Below are 26,053 nucleotides of genomic sequence, written 5' to 3' on the forward strand. Positions count from 1 at the left end.
CTGCTGGACCACACACAGGCACAGGGCCAGTCCCAAACGGTTGCCTATCTGCGGGTCTTTTCTTGTGTATGTGGATGAGGAGTACCTCTATTTGTGTGTTTATACCTATATAATATCATATATATATATATATATATATATATATATATATATATAATTTCCCTGTGTGTGTGTGTGTTGTGTGCAGAGACCATAAGTCGTCCCCAGCTAGTGACAGGCACGTTCCAATCCTATTTTCCCACCTGCTTATTCCCTGATGGAAAGGATGAATCCTCCAGACTGTTATTTAAGAATGATGGGTGGAGGATGGGGGAGAGAGACAGAGGGTAAGGTGGAAGAGGGAGCAGGAGAAGCATCAGGCGGAGAGCACAAGTGAGAGAGGGAGAGTGAAACAAAGGGGGAGTGAGGAATAAAGAGGAATAAAGAGGGGAGATAGGGGGAAGAAGGTGAGGATCAATGACACGGGTAAGAGCGGGAGAGGAAGGCAATGGTAGAAGGAGAAACAGGGAGACTGAGCAAAATGGGAGTAAAGGGAAGCTAGAGTCCGAAACAAAGAGGAACGGTAGATAGATAAGTAGAAAGAGAGAGGATGTGGAGAAAGAGAGAATAACTATTTCATGCCTGTCTGTGAACTTTGCATGAACCGACAGAAATAATGTGATGCCATGACAAGCCTGTCCCTCCTTCCACTACATTTGCTGCATGCATAGGTGTGTGATATGTGTGTGTGGGTGTCTGTGAATCCATGTATATGTGTGAACTCTTTATATTGCTTTTGGTGTGTGTGTGTGTGTGTGTGTGTGTGTGTGTGTGTGTGTGTGTGTCTGTGTGTACATGTGTGCCCCAACAGATAGAATAGGATGATGATGATTTGAAATGGAGTTTGGCCTGTGCGTAATTATGATCATCTATCTTTATGCCCCGCCAGCATATCATATCATATCACATCACATCATCTCTCTCTCTCTCTCTCTCTCCTTCTCAGGCACACACACACACAAACACAAAAGCAAATTGAAAGTAGTAAAAGCTGACTGTTTGCTAGTGATGACTTAGATGATGATGGGCTCAGATGGTGTGCTGATTTATTTGTTACTGCTCGTCTGATGTCACATATTATAAAACTGTGCACGTCTGTGTATGTGTGCATTCGTGCACATTGGTTGTGTATTGGTGCTACAATAGAAGTGTACGTACGAGTGTTCATGGGTGCGTTTATGATGTATGTGTTTGTGTATGCATGCTTGTGTGCGTGCTTATGTATGCGGCTTCTCCCTAGTGTGTGTTTTGTGTGTGTGACAGACATTATTTGATGCAGATTAGTCAGTGTACTCAGATTGCAGGCTGTGTCTCTAAGGCTGATAGACAAATTAATTTGATTTGCTAATGTAATCAAACTAATAAGAAAAACAGCAATGGGCTGCTGAGCGCAAATCTCATGACTTCAATATTTGTGTTTTTTTTTCTCACTTTTACTTGAACATCTATACATGACTAACATGTTTTAAGAGATTAGAAGCAAAATGTTCTTTTAATCAGAAGCTGTAATCTGAAACTAAGAAACTAAGACACCACGTTTAAAATCTGTGTAAATATTAATGTACTCTACTTGTATTTAATTGGTGCTGAATTCTGATGATATTAGTAAAGGAATTGTTGTGACTTCTTTGTTTTTTATTTTGAATTCAGGTCTGATATGATGTGACACACATTGATACAGCAACAGCTGGCACCGTGTGTGACGCAAGTTGTGTGTGTGTGTGTGTCGGTATGATGTGTCAGGTTGCTCGACTCTAAAGGCATAAGGTGTGTGTCACCACTAAGGTGCGACCTGATAGAGGTAAAGCCTGTGTGTGTGTGTGTGTGTGTGTGTGTGTGAGAATATTTGTGTTTAGTGTGTGTATAAAACAATGTGTGTTTTTGAAGCAGGCACCTCACGCTATGTGAGTTTGATTGTCATCATAGGCACATCGTCATGGAAACACTGTCAACACGGTGATGAAAAAACAAACACAGGGCATCGGACAGACGGGAGAGTCAACACAGACGGAACGTGCCCTCAGAGACTCAATGTGTAGGTGCATTTGTGTGTGTGTGTGTGTGTGTTGTCATCAAAACATCAAATAACTTCTTTCACAAAACCAGCATCACAACATACAGAACATAAGCAGATGTTACACTTTTATGTCTCTCTTATAAATCCTACAGCAGATATTCCACACAGACACATTCCCATGGGCGGTGAGATATCTGAGCGCCTTCACAGCTTACATATAATGTTTATCTATGTATCTATAGTAATGTAGGCATTGCATCCTGTCGTGATTACATCAGTGTATTATTTTAGCCATGCATTAGACACACCCTCAGTTGTATTACGTTTATTTCAACAAAATCTGGGATTCTAATTTGCTAAATTAATTCAAATTGCAGTGTTTAGGGGGGCATTGTAGGTTAATATTACCATTTGTTTGTTGATTTATATGCTAAAAAACATTCCTCCTTGATCCCTTTGATTAATTTAATCAAAACCATAACACTAATCTCCCCTTATTATGACCATAAACACTAAAATGACACAAAGATGGAGAAAAAGTCAACCGAAAAAGGTAAATAAAGTAGAAGAAGAAAAGCAATGCACAGAAAAAGGCAAAATGTTTTCCCTCCTCTGTTTTTCTCATATTGATGACATGCTTCCAATACCCACAGGCCTAATCCAATAAAGAAAGCCCAACTTAATCCAAACATTAAGCTCAGATATCAAATATTCTTTTCCTAATTTGATTTCATCAATATTTGTTTTCATCTGCAAACAGGAGGGTGTTTGTTTGTATGGGCTGCGAGAGGAAACCCCGGTGGTGGTGGTGCACTGGAAAACAAAATGTCTCTCATGCACGAATGTGGACAATGAAAACAGACAAACACTCACACACAAAGCAAACACACATACTTGAAGACGTCAACCTCTAAATGTGTTATGTAGCTCAGGGATGAGAAGAAATGGAAATCAAACACGCCCAACAGACTGGAAACACAAACATGAAGACATGTACCAGAGAGCACAAAAGAAACACAATTGACCAAAGCAATGAACTAAATCAGATTCTCCTTCTAAATCTGAATCTATAGTTCCTAATAAAGTCGTATTTATGAGTTGAATCTAATTAGAATCTGGAAAAGGCGAAGTCACTTTAAAGAAGACAGAGTGCTGTCGCTTATGTTTCTTATCGTCTTTTCCTGAACTGACTTAATGGTTACAATGACGAAAAAATAAGAATTTATATTATGTAATAATTTATCAGAAGATCGAAGAACTGGAATCTTCTGCCGTATAACTAACGGCACTTTGTACAACCTTGCTTTAACCTTTCACCTTTGCATGTTATGCCTATAAAGACTTGTGTTGATCTGTTTACGCTGGGCTGAATGTGTGTGTCTGTGTGAATGGACTCTATGTTTTGCGTGCCGTGTTTGTGTTTTAAGAAGGCACCCGGCATGCTGTGACTGTCAAGGTGAACTAGCCTTAGCCGACAGAATGGGGGCAAATCTGCTGGTGCGTTTGTGTGTCCATGTGTATTTCCGTGTATGTGTTTTCATGACTTTACGTGCACATGTGTACCTAGACCAGCCGTTTTATTGCAGAGGGTAATGGCACTGAGAGGGACAGACAGACTGAAGGTGAAGTGGAGGTAAGACCACAGAGGGAGGGAAGGAATTAGGACAGGAGGATGAAATATTGTTTCAGAAGTTTCATGGCAATAACACTCATTGATTTAGCAATTGGAAAATAATAAAGTGTGTGTGTTTGTTTGTGTGAGTGGTGGTGGAGAGATGTTTCTCTTCTGATTTACCACCCAAAGCCTAACAACCTCTTTGCTGATTGATGACAACACCAGACTTAATAAGGAGGGCCAGGGAGTGACATCATCACTAGTCTGCGGCTTATACATTCGCCTATCACACACACACACACACACACACACACCACAGTACTGTTATGTGTCTCTTGGAGCTCATTGTGAAGCGTTATAATGTGCGTCAGTGTTAATTTAGAGAGCTGCACTTTCAGAGTCAAGGATGTGTGTATCCATGTGGATACATGTGCATGTCTGTTTATGTGTGTGTGTGTGTGTGTGTGTGTGTGTGTGTGTGTGTGTGTGTGTGTGTGTGTGTGCAGAGGTTCCCCTTGGCTGCTGAGACTCAACATTTGATTTGCTAAAAGGAGCAGGACACTTCTATTAATCAATATTTGCTGACTGAATGGGTGTCTTTCTGGCTGATTGACTGGCTGTGCAATTACTTGACTGACTGATTGGCTAACTATCTGACTGACTGTCTGGCAGTCTGAACAACTGGTTGACTACATCTCTAAGTGAAACCCATTCATAACATGACCTAAAGAGAAAGAGCACCGAATAACAACGGCAGAGGTAAAGATTAAGGAGAGCTTTGCTCATTGGGTGTTTTGTACCAAAGTTAGACAAAAGGGAACATTTGAATAAGCCATCTGATCGAAGAGCAGTTGATCATAAATCTAGAGTTGAGCTGATCACTGCATCTGCAGAGACATCCAGACAGACAGAACTAAAGAGAAACACAGTGACGATGGCTGGCTGGGTACTGAGAGAAGAGAGTAGGTGGGAGGAGATAGGGGTTGAAAGATGAGGTTGACTTGATAATGAAGAGGTTAAGGATACCATAGAGAGAGAGGGTGGGAGGTCAAGTCAGAAAGAGGGAGGAAAGGAGGGAGAGCCAAAAGTAGAGAGAGAGAGAGAGAGAGAGAGAAAAAGAGGGAGGTCACACGAGGTGGGGGATATTTAGCCACCGGGTCAGAATAGTATTGTGTTAAAGGCTCTTTGGGAGTATCTAGGTTATACAGAAGTAATGTATGTGACCTCCCTGCTCTCACCTCAGCATTGTATGTTTCATTTCAAACCTCCTCTTCAGTTCTCCATTCTCCTAAATCCTAATTCATGTTTTCAGGATCACTCGGGGCTATTTCAACACTTCATGCTCATTCCCAAATCCAAACAAAGAGTAAGAGTAAGAAAGAGAGAGAAGAAATGATAAAGAGAGGCTAATAAATGACCAAAAAGAGCAGAAAGATAGAGAGAAGCATGCAGAACATGAAGCAAGAGGACTTCCCCTCATCACCTACTATCCTGTCACCCCCACCACCACCACCCAAACCCCTTCTCCCATATCTCCATAAAGGCTGATTAAATGAATAGACAGACAGCAACCCCCCCCCCCCCCCCTCCACCTCCCTTCCCCCGTTTTTACAGCTCAATCATACTGTGTTACTGCCGACACATAGACTGCTTATCCTGAGCGTCAAAATTGAAAAGGGAACGAAAGAAAGAGAGGAAGAAAGACTGTAAGAAAAGAAAGAGCAAGTAAGAGGAGATAGGGAAGCAAGAGAATAGTGGAGGGGAAGTGGGGGGCGGCCCAAGAGCAATTTCTTCCTTGAATAAAGAAAGCATTAATGGGGGAGGGGGTTGTGAAGAAACACTAATGGCAAGGGCCCCTGGTTCTGGTAAAATAGACTGTGTTATAGGTTCTGGCTTTCGTTTGACGATTCATTCATTTGTTCGTTCCTTGCTCTTTCGTCAAGTCAAGTGCTCGCCTGTCTGTCTTTCTCTTTTGTGTCCGCAAGTCTAGATAAGGGCTGCTGGCATGACTGCCCGTTAGTCATTTAGTTATTATGGAGAGAGAGAGAGAAAGAGAGAGAGGATGAGGGAGTAAGGGAACAGAAAAGAGAGGATGAAAAGACTAATTCTACAGACAGATAAATGGCTCATTTTGAATGGTCTTTCTTTCTTTTAATTCACTCTCTCATTCACTCCTGTTTAAATGTTTGCCTCCTCCTCTCACCTGACCGCTCCATGTTCCTGCTTCAACACGCACGCACGCACACACAGACACACACACACACACACACACACACACACACACACACACACACACACAGACACACACACACACACACACACACACACACACACACACACACACACGACTATGAATGCAGCCTAAAATGCAACTTGAGTTGTGGCTATGAGAGCTTTTACAATGAGATCTTCTCTTCACTAATCCATATTATTGGACGCAACAGCCTTTCATGCCCTCTGAATAATAACTACTACAATATTTCCACATACCCACAGTTTCCTGAGAGTGACAGTATACTGCTCCTATACTTATCTTCTTCATGTGTGAATATGTGTGGGGCCACTCGTTTGAATCAGCAAAAAGACTTCCAATACTTGTCTATGTTTATGTGTTTGCATGCGTTTCATCTCTGCCTTTGACACACACACACACACACACACACACACACACACACACACACACACACACACACACACATATGCATGTGCAGGTGCGTATGTGTGAAAGTGTCCCATTCCTTGTGGGATAACAAGAGACACACACTGGGTCTGAAACCTCATTTTCCTCTCCTAATGACATATCAAATGTTTGCATATAGGCCATATCAGTATGGAAATGAGCGTGTGCACACACATACACACACAGCTTTAGAATAAAAGAACCAATCAAAGAAATATGTGTGTATGTGTGTGTTGTCACAAGTCTCTAAGGTTGGGCGAGTCTGTGTGTCAAACATGACTAGTCACACACACACAGACACACACGCGCGTACCCTAGCCTTGTTATCCGGGGGCCTGTCTTGCAGGCAGCCTCTCTAACGCTGAGTGATGTTTAAATTAGTTTACAATTTAGCCTCCTCGCTATCCGCAGACGGCTCTTAACTCAGTGTGTGTATGCGATGTGTTTTTGTGTGTGTGTTTGTGCGTGTGTGAGTGTAACAAATTGTTGCCAGTACGGCAGACATCTAATGACTTCAAATTAGCTGCCTGGCGCTCGCCTTGACACGTTGTTACCACTGTTAGCAGCCTGTGTGTGCGTGTATGTGGGTATGCGTGTGTGTGTGTGTGTGTGTATGCAGCGCTGCGCAGCCATATCATGAAGCATAAATTGGCTTCACCTCTCCTCTCTCTGCCTCTGTCTTTTTTCTCTTTGTTTCTCTGTCTCTCTCCATCAATTTGATTAAAAAAATTACTGTACCATGGCGAGCAGAGACGTCTGCATGTGTGTGTTCACATGTACACTCTGCACGTAGTCAGCCACACACACACACACAGACATACACACACACACACACACACACAACAAGATGTGAAACAAGACGGCGGCAAAAAGGTTAACAGGTCTATTCTATTCAAGACTTAAGTCATTGTAGACTCTTTATTGTTTGCCGTGTGTGTTTGTGTGTGTGTGTGTGTGTGTGTGTGTGTGTGTGTGTGTGTTTGTGAAGGAGTCTGATAAAGGATGTTGAGGAGGCGTATTTCTTTCTGACAATCCTTTCCACCCTGAGTGAACAGTAGATCACTTTGTGTGTACATGTACTGTATGTATGTGGGTGTGTCTGTGTGTGTGTGTGTGTGTGTGTGTGTGTGTGTGTGTGTGTGTGTGTGTGTGTGTGTGTGAGAGAGAGTATTAGATCAGTGTTCAGCGTTGTAAACAATGAGGATTTCATAAGGTGTTCACATCACACACACACACACACACACACACACACACACACACACACCACACACACACACACACACTCACACACACTTGGAAGATGAAGAGTTCTATCTTTCTCTGTGAGCAGTGGATTGCCTTTCTCGTTCATCTAATCACGCCATCTTCTCTCCTCCACCAAGCAATCGTTGCGCTTCGCTCCCTCCACACAGAAAGCTGCACACACACACACACACACACACACACACACACACACACACACACACACACACACTCACTCACTCACTCCAGCACATAACCTGGCTAACTCAGTCCATTCACTTGTAAAAGCAGTGAGTAAAGGAAAAGTCAAGCCCGATGCAAAACAAAACATTAAATATACATCATGTGCACGTTAGTGTGTGTATTTGCATGTGTCTGTGAGTATTGTGTGTGTATGTATTTTATATATACAGTAGGTGCATCCCGGAGGTATGGGGAGAGGGAGAGAGATAAATGGATTAAAAGAGAAAGCATACACGAGTAAATGCAGGACAGTAAGATTACAGGAAAGGAGATAGTATTGTAATGAGGCTGGAATGTTGTTTTGAAAGAGAAAAATAAATATTCAAAGGGCTATACTTGGTATATGGATCAATATATATGTCTGCTTACTGCCCATATAGCAGCACATAGATCGATACACTAACAAGAAGCAATGTATATTCCCATCTCTCTTTCTCTCTTCATCTATTTCTTTCTTTTTCTCTCTGTTATTTTCACATTTATTGATAAGATATAAAATATATCATTTGGAGACCCTGTTATCCAACGCCATTGACTTTATTGTTATAGATTTACGCAGCATGACTGAGTGGTATTTATGCCTCTAATCTGGTACTTCCCCCTATACCGTTTGATCACTGGTAACAGGGGGTAATTCTATTCTTTTCTATAACCATATTTCCAGCTGACAATGGGACTAATCTTTGCGCTAATCTGTGTTAATCTAGAACACGTTATTCCCTCCTCTCTGCTGTCCCAGCAGGCTCCCTCACTAAAACCAGAACCAGATTATAGTTTTCGTCTCATACGTCTCGCTCCCTGTCTTCCTTTTCCTTTTAGCTTCCACTGCCAGATTTATTCGACATCATCAGTCGTGCTCTTTTCCTCTTTTGTTTTCTTGTTCACACATTTTTCTTGCCATTATTTCAATTTTCTCATCTTGTAGTCCAATTTTTCAACATATTACGAGAGAAAATGAGTTTATTAGATTAGACTGTTCTGATTCAGTGAAGGACCTGTAGAGTAGTACACAAACACAGACATTACATTCTACTGTTTGTATCAAAACACTATCTGCTTGATTGAAATCAGCTGCTGTTTAAAAACCCTCTATAATGTTGTTTTAAATTCTATATTAAAATAATTAAAACACAGAAATATGAATTAATGCTCATCTCAAAGCATGTTCTGTGTTTAAATACACATTGTGTCTCTCATACAACGAAACAAAACCTATACAATCCTAAAAAAAACCTTATTCTATTCATATTGCAATGTTTTAACAGCCCCTGGTGAAGGTAGATATGTACTCATATCATCTTTGTTGTGTATTTGTATGACATTATTGTGACTTTTAGTACCAGTATATACATAGTTCACCAATAGGGTAAAACTGTGGTTTCAAAAGACTGTGTCCTATATATGCTACAGTGACTCACAAACACACACAACCGCATGTACACATGTCAAATGTAAGGGGATTGGACTGTTTGGTTCAAAAGGTCAAAATGTATGTGACTGTGTGTGTGTGTGTGTGTGTGTGGACAGCTGTGTTACCAGTGAGGGCATTTGGTTGGTCAGGTGGAGGAGTCAACAGTTCAGACTGTCTGCGTGCAAAGATTAGGGTGAAAGGTCACGCCTTAGCACTAGGTGTATGTACATGTTCCTGAACTGCATCTGGATCAGCTGATACCAACCTTGTACTCTGCACATTCACACAGCATGTGTGTCAATCCTGTATATGTATATGTGTGTGTGTGAGGAATCTCTTATCTCTGAAGATTTTTATTGAATGTGTGTGTGGTCCTGTCACAACATGAAGTCAGGTTAGGTTCAGTGTGAAAGTCAGGGTTCAGCAGTTTTCCTACCTGGGATATGTTTGGCCCAGCCGATGTTGACCACCAGCTCTCTGTCCGCCAGGTCACACAGCGTAGTTAGGGCCTTGATGTCGCTGTCTGGTACTGTTGGGTCAGGCATGGCGTAAATCTTCTCTGGCTCGGCCACCAGAAGGTGAGAGACGATTTTGTTATCTGCAAGGCAGCCAAAGGCATCTGACATGACCACCAGACAAGGAGAAAGACACAGAGACAGAGAGATGGTGAATTTTTGCCGTATTAGGGTGCAAGCTGTTCCACACCAATCCGGTGCAAACATGTGACAGGTCATAAGCAAAGTTCCTTATAACATGAATTGCTAGATAATACATAAGTCTAAGGTATTTCCACATGCAGCAAAAAAGTATCTGACATGAGCGTTCGACTAGAAGAAAGAAACAGACACGGTGCATCAAATACATTTCAGTATTCCCCGTAGTATACAGCACCACAGGTCATGTTAAGGTATTACACATACAGCATTTTATACATATATGCTCTGAAAAATCTTGAAATGTAATTAAACCTTTGCATTTGTCAAAACTAATGTATGTAAGTGAAAAAAGTCAATTTCAGACGATATCTGAAAAGTAAATGTTTTACAGTATAATATTATATACATCAGATAATATTGTACTATATAACATAGTACTATATAAAAGCTGCGTGGAAGTCACGTGGCAGCTTTTATGCCATTTTATACCAACATATGTGATAGAAACAAGACCAAATAAGAGGATTACAAAGCCTTGTAACGTGCTGTGGAGTTTTTTAACAATCAACCAACAGATAATTGATTTGATTCCAGTAATTTGGCGGGACTAACGATTACAAAAGATCAAATATGTATAGAAACGTCTCCAGTTTAGGAGATGCTTCAAGGTGTGATTAAAGGAGATTATGGCTGTTGATTCAGGTTGCTTAAAACGTTGTCTTTTATACCGCTACCCTAAGAAGCTTCACTGATACATACAGAAGGGAATGATAATACTGAAAGCCAAACAGCTCAGCTGGTAATGGTGACATGTGGTGATGAGATCTCTATGGCCCATTAGTAACAGACTGATACCCTGCTTCCAAATTAATCCACTGACTAATCAAGCATGGGAATAATAACAGAGGATAGAAGAGCAAGAGAGGAGCGAGGGATAGAGGAGAAGAAAAGGGAGAAGACAGACAGGTAGAAACAGAGCCATGGACAGATTGTAAAAGACAGACAGGAAGAGTCGAGAGAGCGACAGCTAGATAGAGATAAACAGCAAGAGAGAGTGAAACAGAGTTGGGGGGGGATGAGTTGTGTATTGATCTAACACTCTCCACCCCCAATTCTGTTACATACACACACAAACACACACACTTGTTCATAGATATATTCTTTCCATCCTCTTCCCTCTAGCTCCAGCTCCAGGGTCGTTTGAGCCAAACCAATCCCAGTCACACTGCAGTATCTGTGGGTAAATCTTATTTAATGTTTCCCTAATTAGAATCAATGGAAGCCCATTTCCAAACCCTGGGCTATTGTTCTGTTCTCACACAATCAATGGGGACGCTGAGGCTAGGGATTGGGCTACAGATAGATAGGCTGCGTGCGTGTATCTGAGAAAGAGACAGGGGAACAGAAAGATTTTTTTGTGTGTATTGACTGTGTGTGAGAGAAAAAGAACAAGAGAGACCCAGGAAGTCTATATCAACACTATAGTTTTTAGGTCAGAGAGAGATTTGTGTTCATACATATACTAAGGAAAAGATGCAGATAGAGATTAAAGCCTAAATAACTATTTAGAGTAGCCACTAGTGATTCCAGTTAATTACTCATGTTGAAACTCTTTTCCAAAATGTGACAAATGCTTGATAAAGAAAATAGCGGGACTGAAGAGATAATTATAACTAAAGCGGTTAAAAGGGAACAGCTAAGACTAAAGTGAAACCGGCCTGTAGCCTGCCATTCAGTGAGATGGAACACACACGCTCTGTGTATGCAAACACATACATTATAAACACACACACTCATATTATCCAATCATTTCAATGATTAGTAGTGCAGAAGTCCGGCTAAGCTGTGGTGCAGCCATTCAGCATATTGGCCTAAAGCAGAATATGCTCCAGCTTTAAGCAAAATGGGCTTTGGGGACCAAGCTGCTAAACACTGCTCAATCTGCACTGCATGTGTGTGTGTGTGTCATGTGTGCGAGCAGACGCTTAGCTAAAGAGCTAACTCTAGTTTGATGTGGTTGCCAGATTGGATTTAATCCGGATTAGGGTTCTGGCTGTTCCCCCTCCCTTCCTCTCTCTCTCTCTCTCTCTCTCTCCCTCTCTCTCTGAGAAACCTTCTCATTTAGGCTCAGTCTCTCCCTCTTCCTCTCTCTCTGTCTCCACCTGTCTCCCTGTTACTCTCACTCACTCTCTCCCTTGTTAATTTTTCAATCATCAGGCTTTGGCGACGGTTTTATTCTTTAAAAATCGCAGCCAATCCAGCCGGAGCTAAATGAATACCTTTATAGTGAAATATTACACATATAAAATGTTATGACCCCAAACTGGTAGCAGCAGAGACAGGGAGATAAACTCGGTCCCAAACAGATGGGCTTCTCACTACCCTGTGTGTGTGTTTGTGTTTCTGTGCTTAAATTTTTTTTATTGTCCAACTGTCTCCATTAGGATACAAACTGATGGAATGGTAGTTGCTTGCACTTCTGATCTCTGAACAACAACTCCTGCCTGTTACGCAGACTCTACCTGCACGTGATGATACAATGTGCTGGAATTGAAAGGTTTTCAGTTCATTTCTAAATATGAGTTTCCTTGTGCACTGTCCATAGTACGTCCTTCACTGTTCCCTCTGCACACTATGTCACATGCTGTTGTCACTGTAGCACAAATGTCAATTTGTAGAGTATGAGTTACTTTGCACCGAGGACAGTATGCAAATGTCTGTCCTTGAGAATCGCTGCTCAACCTCGGAGAGAAAGGGGCGAATACATATACTGTTAACAGTCAGAGTTTGTGCGTGTGCTCTTACATGGCTTCTTGGGAGGCAGAGCCAGCTGTGGGTTCAGGTATGGACTGTTGTCCGCATCTATCCGGCGTTTATACTTCTGTCTCCCGCCACGAACCCTGTCCAGACGAACACCTGCAAGAAGTGACAGAAGAAGTGTATCAATACACTGTGCATGAGACTTTTGAACTCTTTTCAAGAAGACAAGGAATTGAAATAAATATAAAAAGAGAGTGGAAATGAGATGAAAACGTGTTGACTGGAAGAGATTACATCAGATGTCTGGGAGTTTAAGTGGTGATAGCTGGGCTGTTTCTGAAGTGCATAGATGGCACTTCTGTGTTTAACTCGCTTGCCTCTTTTCTTCTACAACAAGACTAATTTATAGAGACACCATTTGAGTAAAAGGGCCCCACTCTCTCTCTCTCATGTTGTCTCTTTGGCTCTCTGACTTACTCTTTTCCTGTCTCTTGCCCAATCTCTGTCTCCGTCTCCCTCTCCGTCTCGTTAATTAATTGACAAAGGAGTCCTAATTTAATTAGGCCTATCTCTCAGGGGATTGGATGTTACCGTGGTTACCACTTAAAGATGGATAAGGAAGACAGAGGTGTCATGTACCCTGGAGGAGCAGAGGAGAGGAGAAATCTGAAAGGGCTGTCAAATGTTTCAAAACAAACCTATTTCTTCTTCATAGCATTCAGAAATAAGACGAGGCTCAATGGAAAATAAACAGAAAGATTATCCCAATGTTGAAATCTCCCCATTGCTTGATACATCAACACATCTGAGCTGAAAGGTTTGCTGATCATTTAAAACAGTAAGGATTTGAATGTGTAGACAGAGAGAGAGGAGGGGGGCAAAAAGAGTGAGAGAGCAAGAGAGAGATTTGCTAAATCCTCTGAAAAATGTGCTGACCATGACCAAGACAACACACCTAAGAGCTTTAACAGAAAGACTTCCTATTGGCAGCAAAGGAAAAAAAATGTCAGGCAGCATGTTTGTGCGTTCGCCGGCATTTGTAAATACATGTGTTCCCCTGTTTTATTTGTGTTTTGAACATAGGCACATTTTGGGGTCCGCTTTTATTCAAACCATCTCACGGTGTACATGGTAATGTAATGTTGTCATTTAGAAAGCTCTAACTGGCCCAGGCAGCAGTCTATCCAGTGAACTGAACATGACATGCATCTGTGTGTGTGTGTGTGTGTGTGTGTGTGTGTGTGTGTGTGTGCTTGAGACGAAAATAAGTAGACAGAAGGGCTGACAGTCCAGGTACAGTGGGGGGCTCAGTGTCAGCAAACGGTCAAGAAACTCTTAACACCAGGGGGTACGAACGCACTCACGCACCCACTCTGTGCTTTCTCTCTCACACACACATTCACACACATTCTCCTCTAACCCACACTCCCATGTTGTGTTTGGGTAAGCCCCGACAGGCAGCTTGCTCAGTCGCTACCTGGGCCAGTGGTTGGTCAGAAGAAGAGAGGGAGACGACTGCGGGAGGACGAGTAAAGACTAAAAAGAAAGAGTTCAAGATTCTAATTATTCGTTCCAATTTGATGCAGGTATCAAACATCTGTTTCCATGTCTTTACTGTAGCAGAACTTGTGTGTGTGTGTTTATACACCTACACCTGCTGTAACATACCTATGTTGAGTCACTTCTGACAACTAAAGCTGCTTCTTTGCCTTTAGCTACTGTCCTCCTGGTTCGGGGCACCATACAGTCATTTCACCTGATGTTCAATGTAAAGTAGAATATTAAGTTGTTGACAGCCCACTCAGTGACAGTCTTAGTAATTTAAAAGTACTTTCTGTCTATTGCACACACACTTTTCTCCGATGACACACAAACTCTCAAATGCAGACTCTCAATTTTTCACTTTCTCTTTTCCGTACACCTAAAAGACCCAGTGCTGTGCTGAGCTCACTTTATAAAGAGCCCTCTCTAACTACCTCATCTATTTTCCACCAAATTAACTCTCTCTCAGCACTGATTAATGATCAAATCTAAATGAATCAAATTAAAAATTATATTTCCAAAGCCCACAAAAAAGAGACAGGAGGAGGCTAGGGGGAGAGCGAAAGTGCTCTACCTCCTCTTAACAAATGAGCCTTCAAGTCATAAAGAATGGGCAAGAGAGGAGAGGAGGGAAGGAATGAGGAGAGGAGAGGAGAGTAAAGGGGTCATGGGGGGGGGGGAGGAAATGTAAGGGTGAGAAAAAATAAAAACTCTAAAGTGTAAAACGAAAAAGGCAAGTGAAGAACAGAATAATTGAACAGGGAATGGGTAAGAAATGGAATAAAAGGGCGAGAGAAAAGAAATAAAATTTAGATAAAAAATGATAAAAAGCATTAATGGAAGATTATGATAAAAGAAATGTCTAAAAAAGAGGAGAGAGGAGAAGAGCACAGGTTGTGAAATAAGAGGAGAAGGGGAGGGGTAAGTAATGGATGGGCTTGTAAACAAAAGGAGAATGACAAAAAAAATGAAATGAAATGAGAGAGAAAAGGAGGGATGAAGTGAGGACTAATAAAAGGAAATGAGATAGGAATAGAATAATGAGAGAAAGGGAAAGATCCATGAAAGAAAAGACCAAATCCACAGAGGTTATACGCCTTAATTATATGCTTTAATTATTATGTCAACTAACAGTACACCTCTACTCAGTCTACTGCTCCTTCTTCCACACACACACACACACACACACACACACACACACACACACACACACACACACACACACACAGTGACAGTGATGAAGGTGAATCTTTCTTTTCGAGGGAATATTGTTGTTTGTCAATAGCACAACCTGCACTGATCACATCAGCATAGATTTTACACTGCACTGGCGTCACTCTGTGTCAGCGCACGTGTGTGTGTGTGTGTTTTAGCAGTTGAGGGATTGCGAGTGAAATGCCTTTGACACCTAAGTGCTTTTGAAAAGAGAACCGGCAAACATGGAAAGAGAAAGACAGAAGAGAGAGGAAAAGAGTAAAGACGAGAGAACATGGATTGATTTCAGATGGTCAATGATATGATAAGAGAACGAGAGGATGAAAGAGGGCGAGAACAGGAGTGAGGGATAGAGTGGAGAGAGGAGTAGGAAGACAAATAAAATGATTGATTTCTGTTGATCACAGCAAAGAGAAAAGGAGGATGACAAAAAGCACACGAGGAAGGCTGCGTTTAAAGAGGCAGAGACCAGGAGAGGGAGAGAGTGCAGTTTTATGGTAATTGAAGTTGTAACAGGGTTGAAGTCGCTCTTCCACCTTAGACCAGGTTATCGCCTTATGTTTCTGTGTGTGTGTGTGTGTGTATTTGTGAGTGTGTGTGAGAAACCGCAGTGTTGATGTAATAACATAAAGGGTTTTCCTATGTGGGTTTAACAACTGATGGGCGAGTAGATTGGGTAAGACAACAGACCCATTTAAATCTAATGTGTGTGTGTGTGTGTGTGTGTGTGTGTGTGTGTGTGTGTGTGTGTGTGTGTGTGTGTGTGTGTGTGTGTGTATGAACAGAACACACAATATATGTCCATATATAGCTACTGGAATACCAGAATATGGATTATTTTGTGGTTGATTCAGATCTGTGTCAGAGTCAAGCGCATTGCTGTTTCACATCGATGATGGTTTTTATGATTAAATTTCTTTTTTAAATGATGCGAGCGAGCTTAGAGAACAGGAAGAACAAATAAAGAGCGCATGAGAGAGGGGTGGAGGGGAGGTTAAGAGGGAAGTGTGTGTAGTGTCATGCAGTGACGTTTGTTTAGACCAGAACAGATCAGAACAGCACTGCCTGAGGCAGCGGGCAGGTGGCTGTCACTGGTGTGTGAATATGTGCGTGTGTGTGTGTGAATGTGGGCATGTGTGTGAGACCATGTGAGGTCTTTAAAAAATGTTCCCTTTTCCACATTAATGGCACTTTTTCTTTTATGGCTGTGTTAATTAAATACACTGATACATTTATACAACTAGTGTGCAACCACACTTTCTGAGATGAGGTTACACTTGATTTTAATATAATAATATTTAATATTTAACATTAGCTGATGCCAAAGAACAAAAACAACTTGCTCCAGTATAATACTAATTTCTTGAAAAATACTTATTCTTTAACTAAACAATAAGAAGTCTTTTTGTGACATTTTTGTGTTTTTAAGGAATTGAGTGTGATTGAGTGTCAAATGCAAGTGAAAACAACAGATACATTACAATGTTCTGTTAAATAATTTGCTATTCTTCCCGCCACATCTCCTCTTCTCTTAAGACAAACAGAAAGAAAGTGTATGTGAAAGAGAGCGGACCACTTAGGAAGATCTCTCGTCACAGTATTTCCATTATCGCTCCTTTCTAGCTGGGATGCAACCAGATGCCAGTCACACACACAAACACTCACTCAGGACAGACGCTACAGGGCCAGATTTAGCTACAAGTTTCCCATGGGGGAACACCAGACGCCACCAGTTGTCTGGCGCTTCCCTCCTCTGTTTCCCCGTTCTCTCCTCTAGTCTCCTCCCCTCTCCCCATCACTCGCTCTCTCCTCATCCTCATGTATTCTCCTTCTGCACTATTCATTTACCAATCATCTACTGACCCACACACTGTGTTTTCCTTGTCATTTCATCTTCTTTTCTAACCTTTTTAATCACTGATATCTTTCAGGAAATGTGTCCTTTATGAGAGACAAATGGTCTTTTTGTGTTTTGAATGTGAACATGTGTCGGACAGTTGTCCTCATTGTTGTGTGTATGACTGCATGTGTGTGCAGCAATAAGATTGTATAGCAGCGGTCAGGACTGTTGAGCTATGAAGAGAGTTATGACGCACACTGCCAGCTGTATATACACACACCAAATACACACACAAGCACCAACACTCACACAGACTGGGGCCTTCCACCCAATCTCACTCATTAGGTCTTAGAGGCCGTGGGGAGCACGGCCAAAGTTGGCACGAGCTGTTAGCGCAAGTGTGTATGCGAGTGTGTGTGTGTGTGTGTGTGCATGGGGCAGTGAGCCAAGGTTTATATTTGCAGTCCGTGGACCTGTTTCTCTAGGAGTCTACCATCTGAATCCAGCTGGCCATTTTACGGCAATATAGAGATGGAGGCTTTGTGTTTGGATTCAACACATTCTGTCTGTTTAACCATGATTTATCAGACGTGCCATCATCAAAGCTGCTATGTTGTAAGGGAGCAAATCTGTCAATATGACCATATGTACAATGTACATGCATACTGAGTATTGTTGGCTGCTGGTCTGTGTGCCTCTGCCAGAGCCTTTCATGTTTAAATGTCTGATCTGTGTTATGTATTCTGTTCATGACAATTGTAGGCATTACTGCTGAGTTTGAATGTATTACGTCTGTCTTGCCTTGCCAGTTTTGTACAAATAGAATAAAAGCTTCAGTGTGTAACTAGGAAAATAAATACAATTCAATTAAAATGTTATTTCTGAGGTAAGCAATTGTTAAAAATCGCTTTTAAACTACTCCTGTTTCATTATTGTTCATCAAATCTTTTACGTGCTGAAATACCCCAGTCCCCTCACTCCCCCCTCTACCCTCTCTCTAGGCAGATTTAAGCCCCGCCCCTGTGACCTTTCGGTCTTCAGCTGACGCATCATTATGACCTCATTAAAAATGGACAGACAGCCATTGCCAGAGGGGAAGTTCTCATAATATAGTCAGGCCTTTTAATTGCCTTGCTCCAGAAATTAGCTGCTACTTATTGGTGGGTGGGTTCCCCATGTCCGTTCCTTGCACACAGAGATGTGTGTGCATGTGTGCGTATTCACATGTTCAGGTGTGTGTTTAAGAGAACATGCAAAGAAAAGGCTCCACACTGAGTTGATTTACTGACCCTCTGGCCTTGTTCTCCCCTCTCTTTGCATCACACAGACACACACAGACACAGACACAGACACACACACACACACACACACAAACACACTCTTCCTTGCTGCCTCACTTGCTCTTGCTCTTCATCTCACCCTCTCTGTCTCCCAGGGCGACAAAGCTAATTTGAGGCAGATCTTGCCCTAAGGGGTAAACTACAGCATCCACACACACACACACACACACACACACACACACACACACACACACACACACACACACACACACACACACACATACACACATACACACACTACTCCATGTCCTCCACCACACTCCCCCCTTTCCCCTTTATCTTCACCTTTCTCCCCTGAGCTAGCCCATGACAACCACAGTTAGCTCTGATGCTAACTGACCTAGCCACTTACCATTATCATCTATGACATTCTGTTGCAACGATGCGTACACCCAGAAGGGTGGCGTAAAACGATGTTCTTAAATGTTGTGTTGTGTGCACAAGATTGTTAGTTGAGAGTGATAATATGTTTAACCAGGTCGTTTACCGACGTCTTTGTAATTCATTGGTCTTTTTTGTTTTATCAAACTTTTCTTAATGGTTAATTTGTTTGTTCAGTTTAGTCTTTTCCAGTGACACCAGTGCATTATAATGGGTTTGATTTGGGGTTTCTATTTCAGAATGATAATTTCAGGGGATATTTAGTGTATCTGCAGCAGTTCTTTAAAAATGACAATATATTAAATATTATAAACTAATATCTCCTGCAGAATAAAGCAAAGGTGAAGGGATACATTTAACTCCGTTTTATAATTCTTAATCTTTTTCAAGTGTCCCAGTCCAAGAGAAAATATAAGAAAATGGATGTATCAATTTCCCAAATGACCCTTATTCATTGTAGAGCGGGACCTCCTGTATTAAATTCACGCCCACCACAACAAATGAGGTGGCTGTGGTCTGTCATGTTGATGTATATATATGTAGGCCGAGGTGGGTGTGCATGTGTGTGTGTGTGTGTGTGTGTGTGTACATGATATATGTGTGTGGAGCAGGGAAGCAGCGGCAACAAAACGCAGCATAGTTCTGCTCACTTATTGGCTTAGTAGGCAAACCACAGCCATAAGAGGTAAAATCAATAGCACGTCTACTTCTCTGTAAAAATGTATTTAAAAGCGTTAAAAGAAAATGATCACTAAAAAAAAAAATTCTCTTGCAAATGATGCTTTATTTGGAGTTTATCGACAAGGGCGATGTGGTTTCTGTGTGCAGCAGGAGGATCCAGTCTGAGCTGTGTAAATTGTGAGGCTGCCAATAATACATGCACTTACACATGTGTGTGGGTATTTGTGGCCACACTCACATACGCGAGACAAAACAGGAGATGAGACATCGGTTCTGCCTATGTCAGATCAACTGGGAGAACAAACGCTACGACAGCAGCTTGTTGGGAGTCTGTGTGCGTGTGTGTGTGTGTGTGTGTGACTGTGTGTGTGCAAAAGAGAGAGAGACGGAGGGAGAAAGACGGAGGAGAGAGACAGAGATATGAACATGCTTTTGCAGTGAGTTAAACAGGAGCTGTTGGAGGCAATTATATGTTTGTGAGTTTATGCGTCTGAAGCGCTCAGGTTTTTTAATGTTGTATTCTCTTTTACAACATTTTGCTGTTATTTAGATTTTCTTTTTTAATTGTAGTCTTTTTACTAAAACCAATATTTTGTTTAATTATAGAATTTAGATAATTAGACTTTTAACTTTGTCCTCTTTATCTTTTCTTTTTTGTGTCTTTTTGTCATAGTTTTTATAGATACAATGTGTGCTTTATGTCTTTTTAATATTTCATTCCAGCCATGGTGGGAAATGTGAGATTCGGAATATGAAGTTGGTCAGCTTTATAACATTTCTATGTTTTCTTTTTCCTACAACTGTTTACTTTAAACTGTGTGTGAGTGAAGAGGAGCATGTGTGGATGAAGCGCATACGAGAAGCAACAGACACAGTACAGTAACACTGAGTGGGAGCGTTGGAGGGAGAGATGAAGACAGGAATGGATGGAGGGAGGGCTGGCAGGCGTCGGCCGAGGCACGCTCCCTGACCACTGTAAGGAAGGGGGCGTAGGCCAGGTCTCCCATCAATTACAACCTTGACCCTCCTCTCTTCTCCTTTCTCTCTCTCACACACTTTCTGCTTCATTCAACCATCCTCCCCCTGCCTCTCATCCTCCCCTGGTCCCTCTCCTCTGCTCCTATAAATCAATCGCCTCTCTTTCCCTCCCTCCCCCTAGCTTTCTCCCACCTTCCCCCTCCCGCTATTCCTCTCTCTCTCTCTCTCTCCATCGGCCCTCCTCTTCATCCCTCGCCACTCCTTTCCCTCTTTTCATCGTTGGAAGTGCAGTGGGAGTAGAAAGGTCAGAGGTTGGCAGACAAGAGGGAGAGAAAGAAGCAGAGGCAACGTGGGAGTGTGAAAATGAGAGAGTGAGTGTATTTAATCAAAGTGTTGTGGGGGCAGATAATATCTCTTGTTATTTTTTTACCTATCTTCACCACTGAACAACTGCTATGTGTGAGTGTTGCAATTATCCTGTAATGTTGCATGTTTATTTCATTTAGGTTAGACAAGGATGTGGGACTTTGGCACATGCCCTCTGAAACTATTGTATGTAACTTGTGTATGTGGAAGTGCAAGGTGAACATACACAGTGGCAGAAGAGAAGAGTGTATATCAATGTTAAGTGAGGCTGAAAACAGACAATGTAAAGATAAGAGAAGAGAAACATAGCTGTGAACACATATGGGGATGAGGATGTGGTAAGATCGACACGGGGAAGGCAAACAGGAGTGACATGATGCCAATAGAAATGACAATATAATGAATATAAAAGTTTGTATTAACAATTTCTTTTCAAAAGTGTTACATGTAGCATTGTTCAACATCAATAAATCACTCACATACTTTGGTGTATCTTCGTATATTTACCGTAAACCAATGTCACCATGTTTAAATAGACGGCTGGTCTGTATTTATGGCATCAGTTGTTCTTTTGTTCCTCAAACTTAGGACCACATTTCCTATAAAACACATTCCTTCCTGGCATTTTTTCCATAGTTTTTGCATTTACTTCACCACGTGCCATAAAATGTTTAACGTTTTGCTCAATACAACAGTATCTCTGTGTATCAGTATCTCTTAATAGGCCTTAAAATGCTACATGTAGCACAGTTAACAGAGAAAGATAAGGAAGAGACCTTTTCCCTTACCCTCCCTCAGCATGCCCACAGTCAGACACTTCATGAAGCGGCAGGCCTGGCACGACTTGCGTCTCCTCTTGGTGATCTCGCACTCGTTGGTGGCTGGACAGCTGTACTCTATGTTGCCTGTATGTAGACATGTTGGAGGAACACAGAAAAAGGGTTTCATTTTAGATGGATACTTCAGCAGACAGGTGGGCAGACAGCCTTTTAGACGCATCCTGCAGCACAAAGACGAAGAAAAAAACACCGTCTTCGTCTAAATTAATCAATACAGAGAGGGAGAGAAACATCTAGAGTTGTAGACAGACATACAGACACACACACACACACACACATACAATAAAATAGCTATATAGCAATATACATTACAGAGTGCCTGATTTCTTATGATGTGTGTGTATGGATATTGTATTATCAATGTAAGGCTGTTGATTTAATGTCTCAGTGATTTTTAACCCATAAAGTTATCACTTCTAATGACATACAAAACAGTGTAATTGTATGCAACCGTGTGTGTTAAATGAGTATATATGTGCCTGCGACTTGGCGAGAGCAAGCTGAGGTTGCGTGACTAGCAGCAGTTCACTCACAGTAACACTGATGTAGAGCTGAAGCTAAGATCGTTAGCCGATTAAAGTCTATTAACTGCACAACTCTCGCCAACAAAAACAACAACACTTGGAGTGTGTTAGAGGATAAACCACTTTTACCTTTAATTGTCCACAGCCTCACTATTTCTTTGTCCGTCTTTTTCTACACCTTCCTACTTCTGTATTATTACGTCCTCTGTCTTTACTATTTTTTAAATGTCTTAATGAGACATATTTCCAACCATCTGTACTGTGCCACCTGTTCACGTTTCCTTTTGTTTTATTTATTTTGCTCATGTTCAGCTTCACTGTGCCTCCACTTCTGCTCATTTCCTCCACTTAGTAATCTGCTTCCACCCAGTTGAAAGCAAAGCACAGTTATGGATTTGTTAGGACTATTGCAGAATTGCTCAAACGTGTTTATTTGTTCAGGAAGTTTTATATATCTATGAACTGTGTCGAGATGCGAATCCCAATAAAAACAACTTTGTTCCCTTCCTCCCTTGCCCACCTGACAACTACAGTACCCCAGTAAGCCAATGCATACTCCCACTGAAACAGAGTAAACAGTGATTACTATTGACTGCTGCTGAGGAGAGGATGTTTCTCATTACTGGGCTGATTAAGGGGGCTAGTTAGCTCGGGAAAAGGCTAAATGCACGAACACTTCTTAATGGGTAACAAGACTCTCATTAATCGGCCTTCTTAGTTAAAGTAAAGGCTAAACATGCTAAATTCTGCGGGGACCCTTACAGTCTAATGGACACTACTAATAGGACTAGTTAGCTACCTAACCTTTACATGCTGATGATACAGGAGGAGCAGATTAATTCAGCAATTAAGAGGGACACTTACCTAGCACTGAGGCTAAACGTGCTAATGACTCAGAATCTGCGTGGGTTAATGGGTGGTCAGTAAAAAGCCTTGTTAGTGCAAGGCTAAACAGGCAAGCGCTGCTAAATGGAAAACTGCAGTAAAGAGACACTTATAGGGCTGGTAGCACTAAAGCTAAATGTGTTTAACCTCTTACTGAGACATTTGTATTTTTTTAACATCTTCACATGCTGAGAGCTACTATCGATGTGGACGTCAATAAACGATAATGATAATGCACGTCTTTTGTTGATTAAAGTGACACCAATGACAGAAATAACACTGTTTGTAAAATTTGAATTTACAGAACCTCAACTCAACAGCAATCAGCACCTAAACTAAGAGTACAATGGACTTTAATACTAGCACATTTGTATAAGGTACTTGTTTAGAGGGAGGGGGGGGGGGGCTTATATTACAAGCCCATTTACAGGATGTATATAGGACTATGTAACCTATGTGTCATCCTGCTTCAGAGTAGGGGTATAGGGTTGAAATTAGAAAAGAAGGGTTTACATCAGAATGTCATGTGTCGATCTTTATTTCTGTCTTTATGTGTCTTATTGTGCACTGAGGGGGGCTTAGAGTCGAGGGGTTCTTGGAGGATCCTATGTATAACGTGTGAGTTGGTATATACGTGTGTGTGTGTGTGTGTGTGTGTGTTGGTGTGAGTGAGAGAGATATATGAGGGCCTCAAATCCCCTGCAATCTCCTTTGAGATGTGTGTGTGTATGACCTGCTGCATGACAATTGGCCACCAATGTACAGACTGTGTACATGAGTGCCAGTGTTTTTGCCTGCCATCTTTGTTTCTACCTCTCCTGACATCACAAATGTAACTTGTTCAGCCTATCCCTCCCATTCCCTTTCTTTTCTTAGTACCTTGGCTTATGTATTCACATATTTAAAATAGTTTACCTTGCACCTTACATTGGTCTCAACTACAATTTCACTGCCCTGTTCATCTTTCTCATCTTCTTCTTTGCTGCTCTCATCCACCTTTCTTCTTCCCTCTTGATATCTTCCCGTTTCGAATGTCTTATCCCTTCCTCTCCCACACTTTGCCCTCCTCCTCACTCCCCTTTATCCCTCTCTCTCAATAAGGGAGTGATAGATGCAGGTTGTCAGGTGTCGCTGGACTGACGCCACAGAAACAGCAGCTGCCAGAGCCACTTCCTCCATGCTGCGACACACACATGCACACACACATACCACTAATTCCTTCCTACATCCATGTGCCCAGTCCATCCTCCCCCTTCTCCCCTCTATCTCTCATACCTTGTTTCAACTTGTTGTTTATCCAAACTAGTATACACACTTCCTGTCCTCTTCTCTCCTCTCCTCTAACACCCCATGGTCTCCTCCCTGTCCAGCTGGAGGTGTTTTTTTGGTGATTACCTGCGGTTTTATTGGCTAATGGGTTGAAACATACCAATATGTCTACCGCTGCCCATCTGAGGCCGGCCCTGCTTTCCAGCCAAGATACACACACTAACACACAACCGTGCATAAACACAGGCATATGTGCACAGACGTACACATAAACCTGCGCTCATTTACATGGATGAGCACAAGCCCACACACACACACACACACACACACACACACGGGGGAACACACACCCACACTATCTGTGGATGAGTTTGGCTTGTGTGGTAGCCAAAGATAATGTCATGACCCATTTGTTCCGTTGGATCCAAGAGTGCTCAGTATGCATCCAATCAAACATCAACAGTAATACTTTAGCACAAATATTGATAAAAAAACTGCTGAAATGTGTTCATAAAATTGTCAGATTACCTTCGTAAATTCTAGTTTTAAAAAGAATTGCTGGTGTAAGACTATTGTGAGCAGACGATAACATATTTCTTAATAAACATCCAGGACATTTTATGTTAATGCCAATAATGCAAAGAAATTGCAGTGATTTAGCCAACTGAACCATTATGTATGAAATGTATTAGAATGTCTGAACTTTCTGAAGGGCTTCCCCTTCCGTGACAAAAGTCCTGGGGAAGTCTTGACCCTTAACCTTTCACTCTGGCCTGCCTGAGCTGCAACATGCCTACTATAAGAGATGGGAAGATTACATATACAGTGAAAATGAGGAAGCCAGAGAGATAGAGGATGGGAATTGCTTTAAATCTGTTCAAGGTCATACTCTTAAGAGTTCCCTTATGTCAACATGGCATCATATCTATACATTTGCTGGGCTCTTGGTATTTAATATGTCACTGTGTCCTCACCTATGTAACCTTTAACAAGCCCTCAAAATGAAATGAGACATGTGGAACTGGTCAACTATTATAGACTACAGCGACGGCGGATGAATTAAGGGTTAAACCTATACACACAAGGTCATGTGTGTGGCTGTCTATTGATGTGTGTTGGTGTCTATGTGTGGATGTGCTTCTCAGATTTTGTGTTTTCGTGTGCGTGACTCGTGCCTTTATCTCCGTATGTGTGTGTTCCAATCTCTTTGTCAGGATTGCACGGTGTCCTGATCTCATCCCATAATAAACACATACAGGTCATCTCTAGTTAGTGGTGACCATATAGTGGATGTAAGACTCCCCCCCCCCCCACATCACCCTGTCTCTCTCTCTCTCTCTCTCTCTCTCTCTGGGGCTTTACTGGGAAAGCTGCTTATCGGAGGCAAAAGAAAGCAGTGACAGATAGGTGGATGGATGGAAAGGCAGATAGATGAATCTGATATGACGGACGGACTGACTGACTCAATGGATCGATGACGGCTGGCCGGCTGACTGACTGGTAGCTTGGTTATTGCAGTGGCATTCTGAC

At 41.8% G+C, this 26,053-nt stretch overlaps 1 protein-coding gene across 4 annotated transcripts in view; it reads right to left on the bottom strand.

Moving 5' to 3' along the window:
* esrrga (estrogen-related receptor gamma a) overlaps positions 1-26,053 on the bottom strand; it is a 55,983-nt gene that overhangs the window by 14,904 nt on the left and 15,026 nt on the right. Inside the window, exons 3-6 of one of the 4 annotated variants that reach the window (XM_029461775.1) lie at positions 21,795-21,911; positions 12,709-12,819; positions 11,363-11,371; positions 9,684-9,866 (exon numbers count right to left, since the gene is read on the bottom strand). In XM_029461775.1, coding sequence (XP_029317635.1) covers positions 9,684-9,866; positions 11,363-11,371; positions 12,709-12,819; positions 21,795-21,911 — 420 coding nt within the window. Of the gene's footprint in view, positions 1-9,683; positions 9,867-11,362; positions 11,372-12,708; positions 12,820-21,794; positions 21,924-26,053 lie in introns of those variants that run through there. The other 3 variants (XM_029461758.1, XM_029461767.1, XM_029461784.1) reach the window with 3 other exon arrangements.

Source organism: Cottoperca gobio, chromosome 3 (assembly GCF_900634415.1).
Source record: "Cottoperca gobio chromosome 3, fCotGob3.1, whole genome shotgun sequence".
In the NCBI taxonomy this organism is placed as follows: domain Eukaryota; kingdom Metazoa; phylum Chordata; class Actinopteri; order Perciformes; family Bovichtidae; genus Cottoperca; species Cottoperca gobio.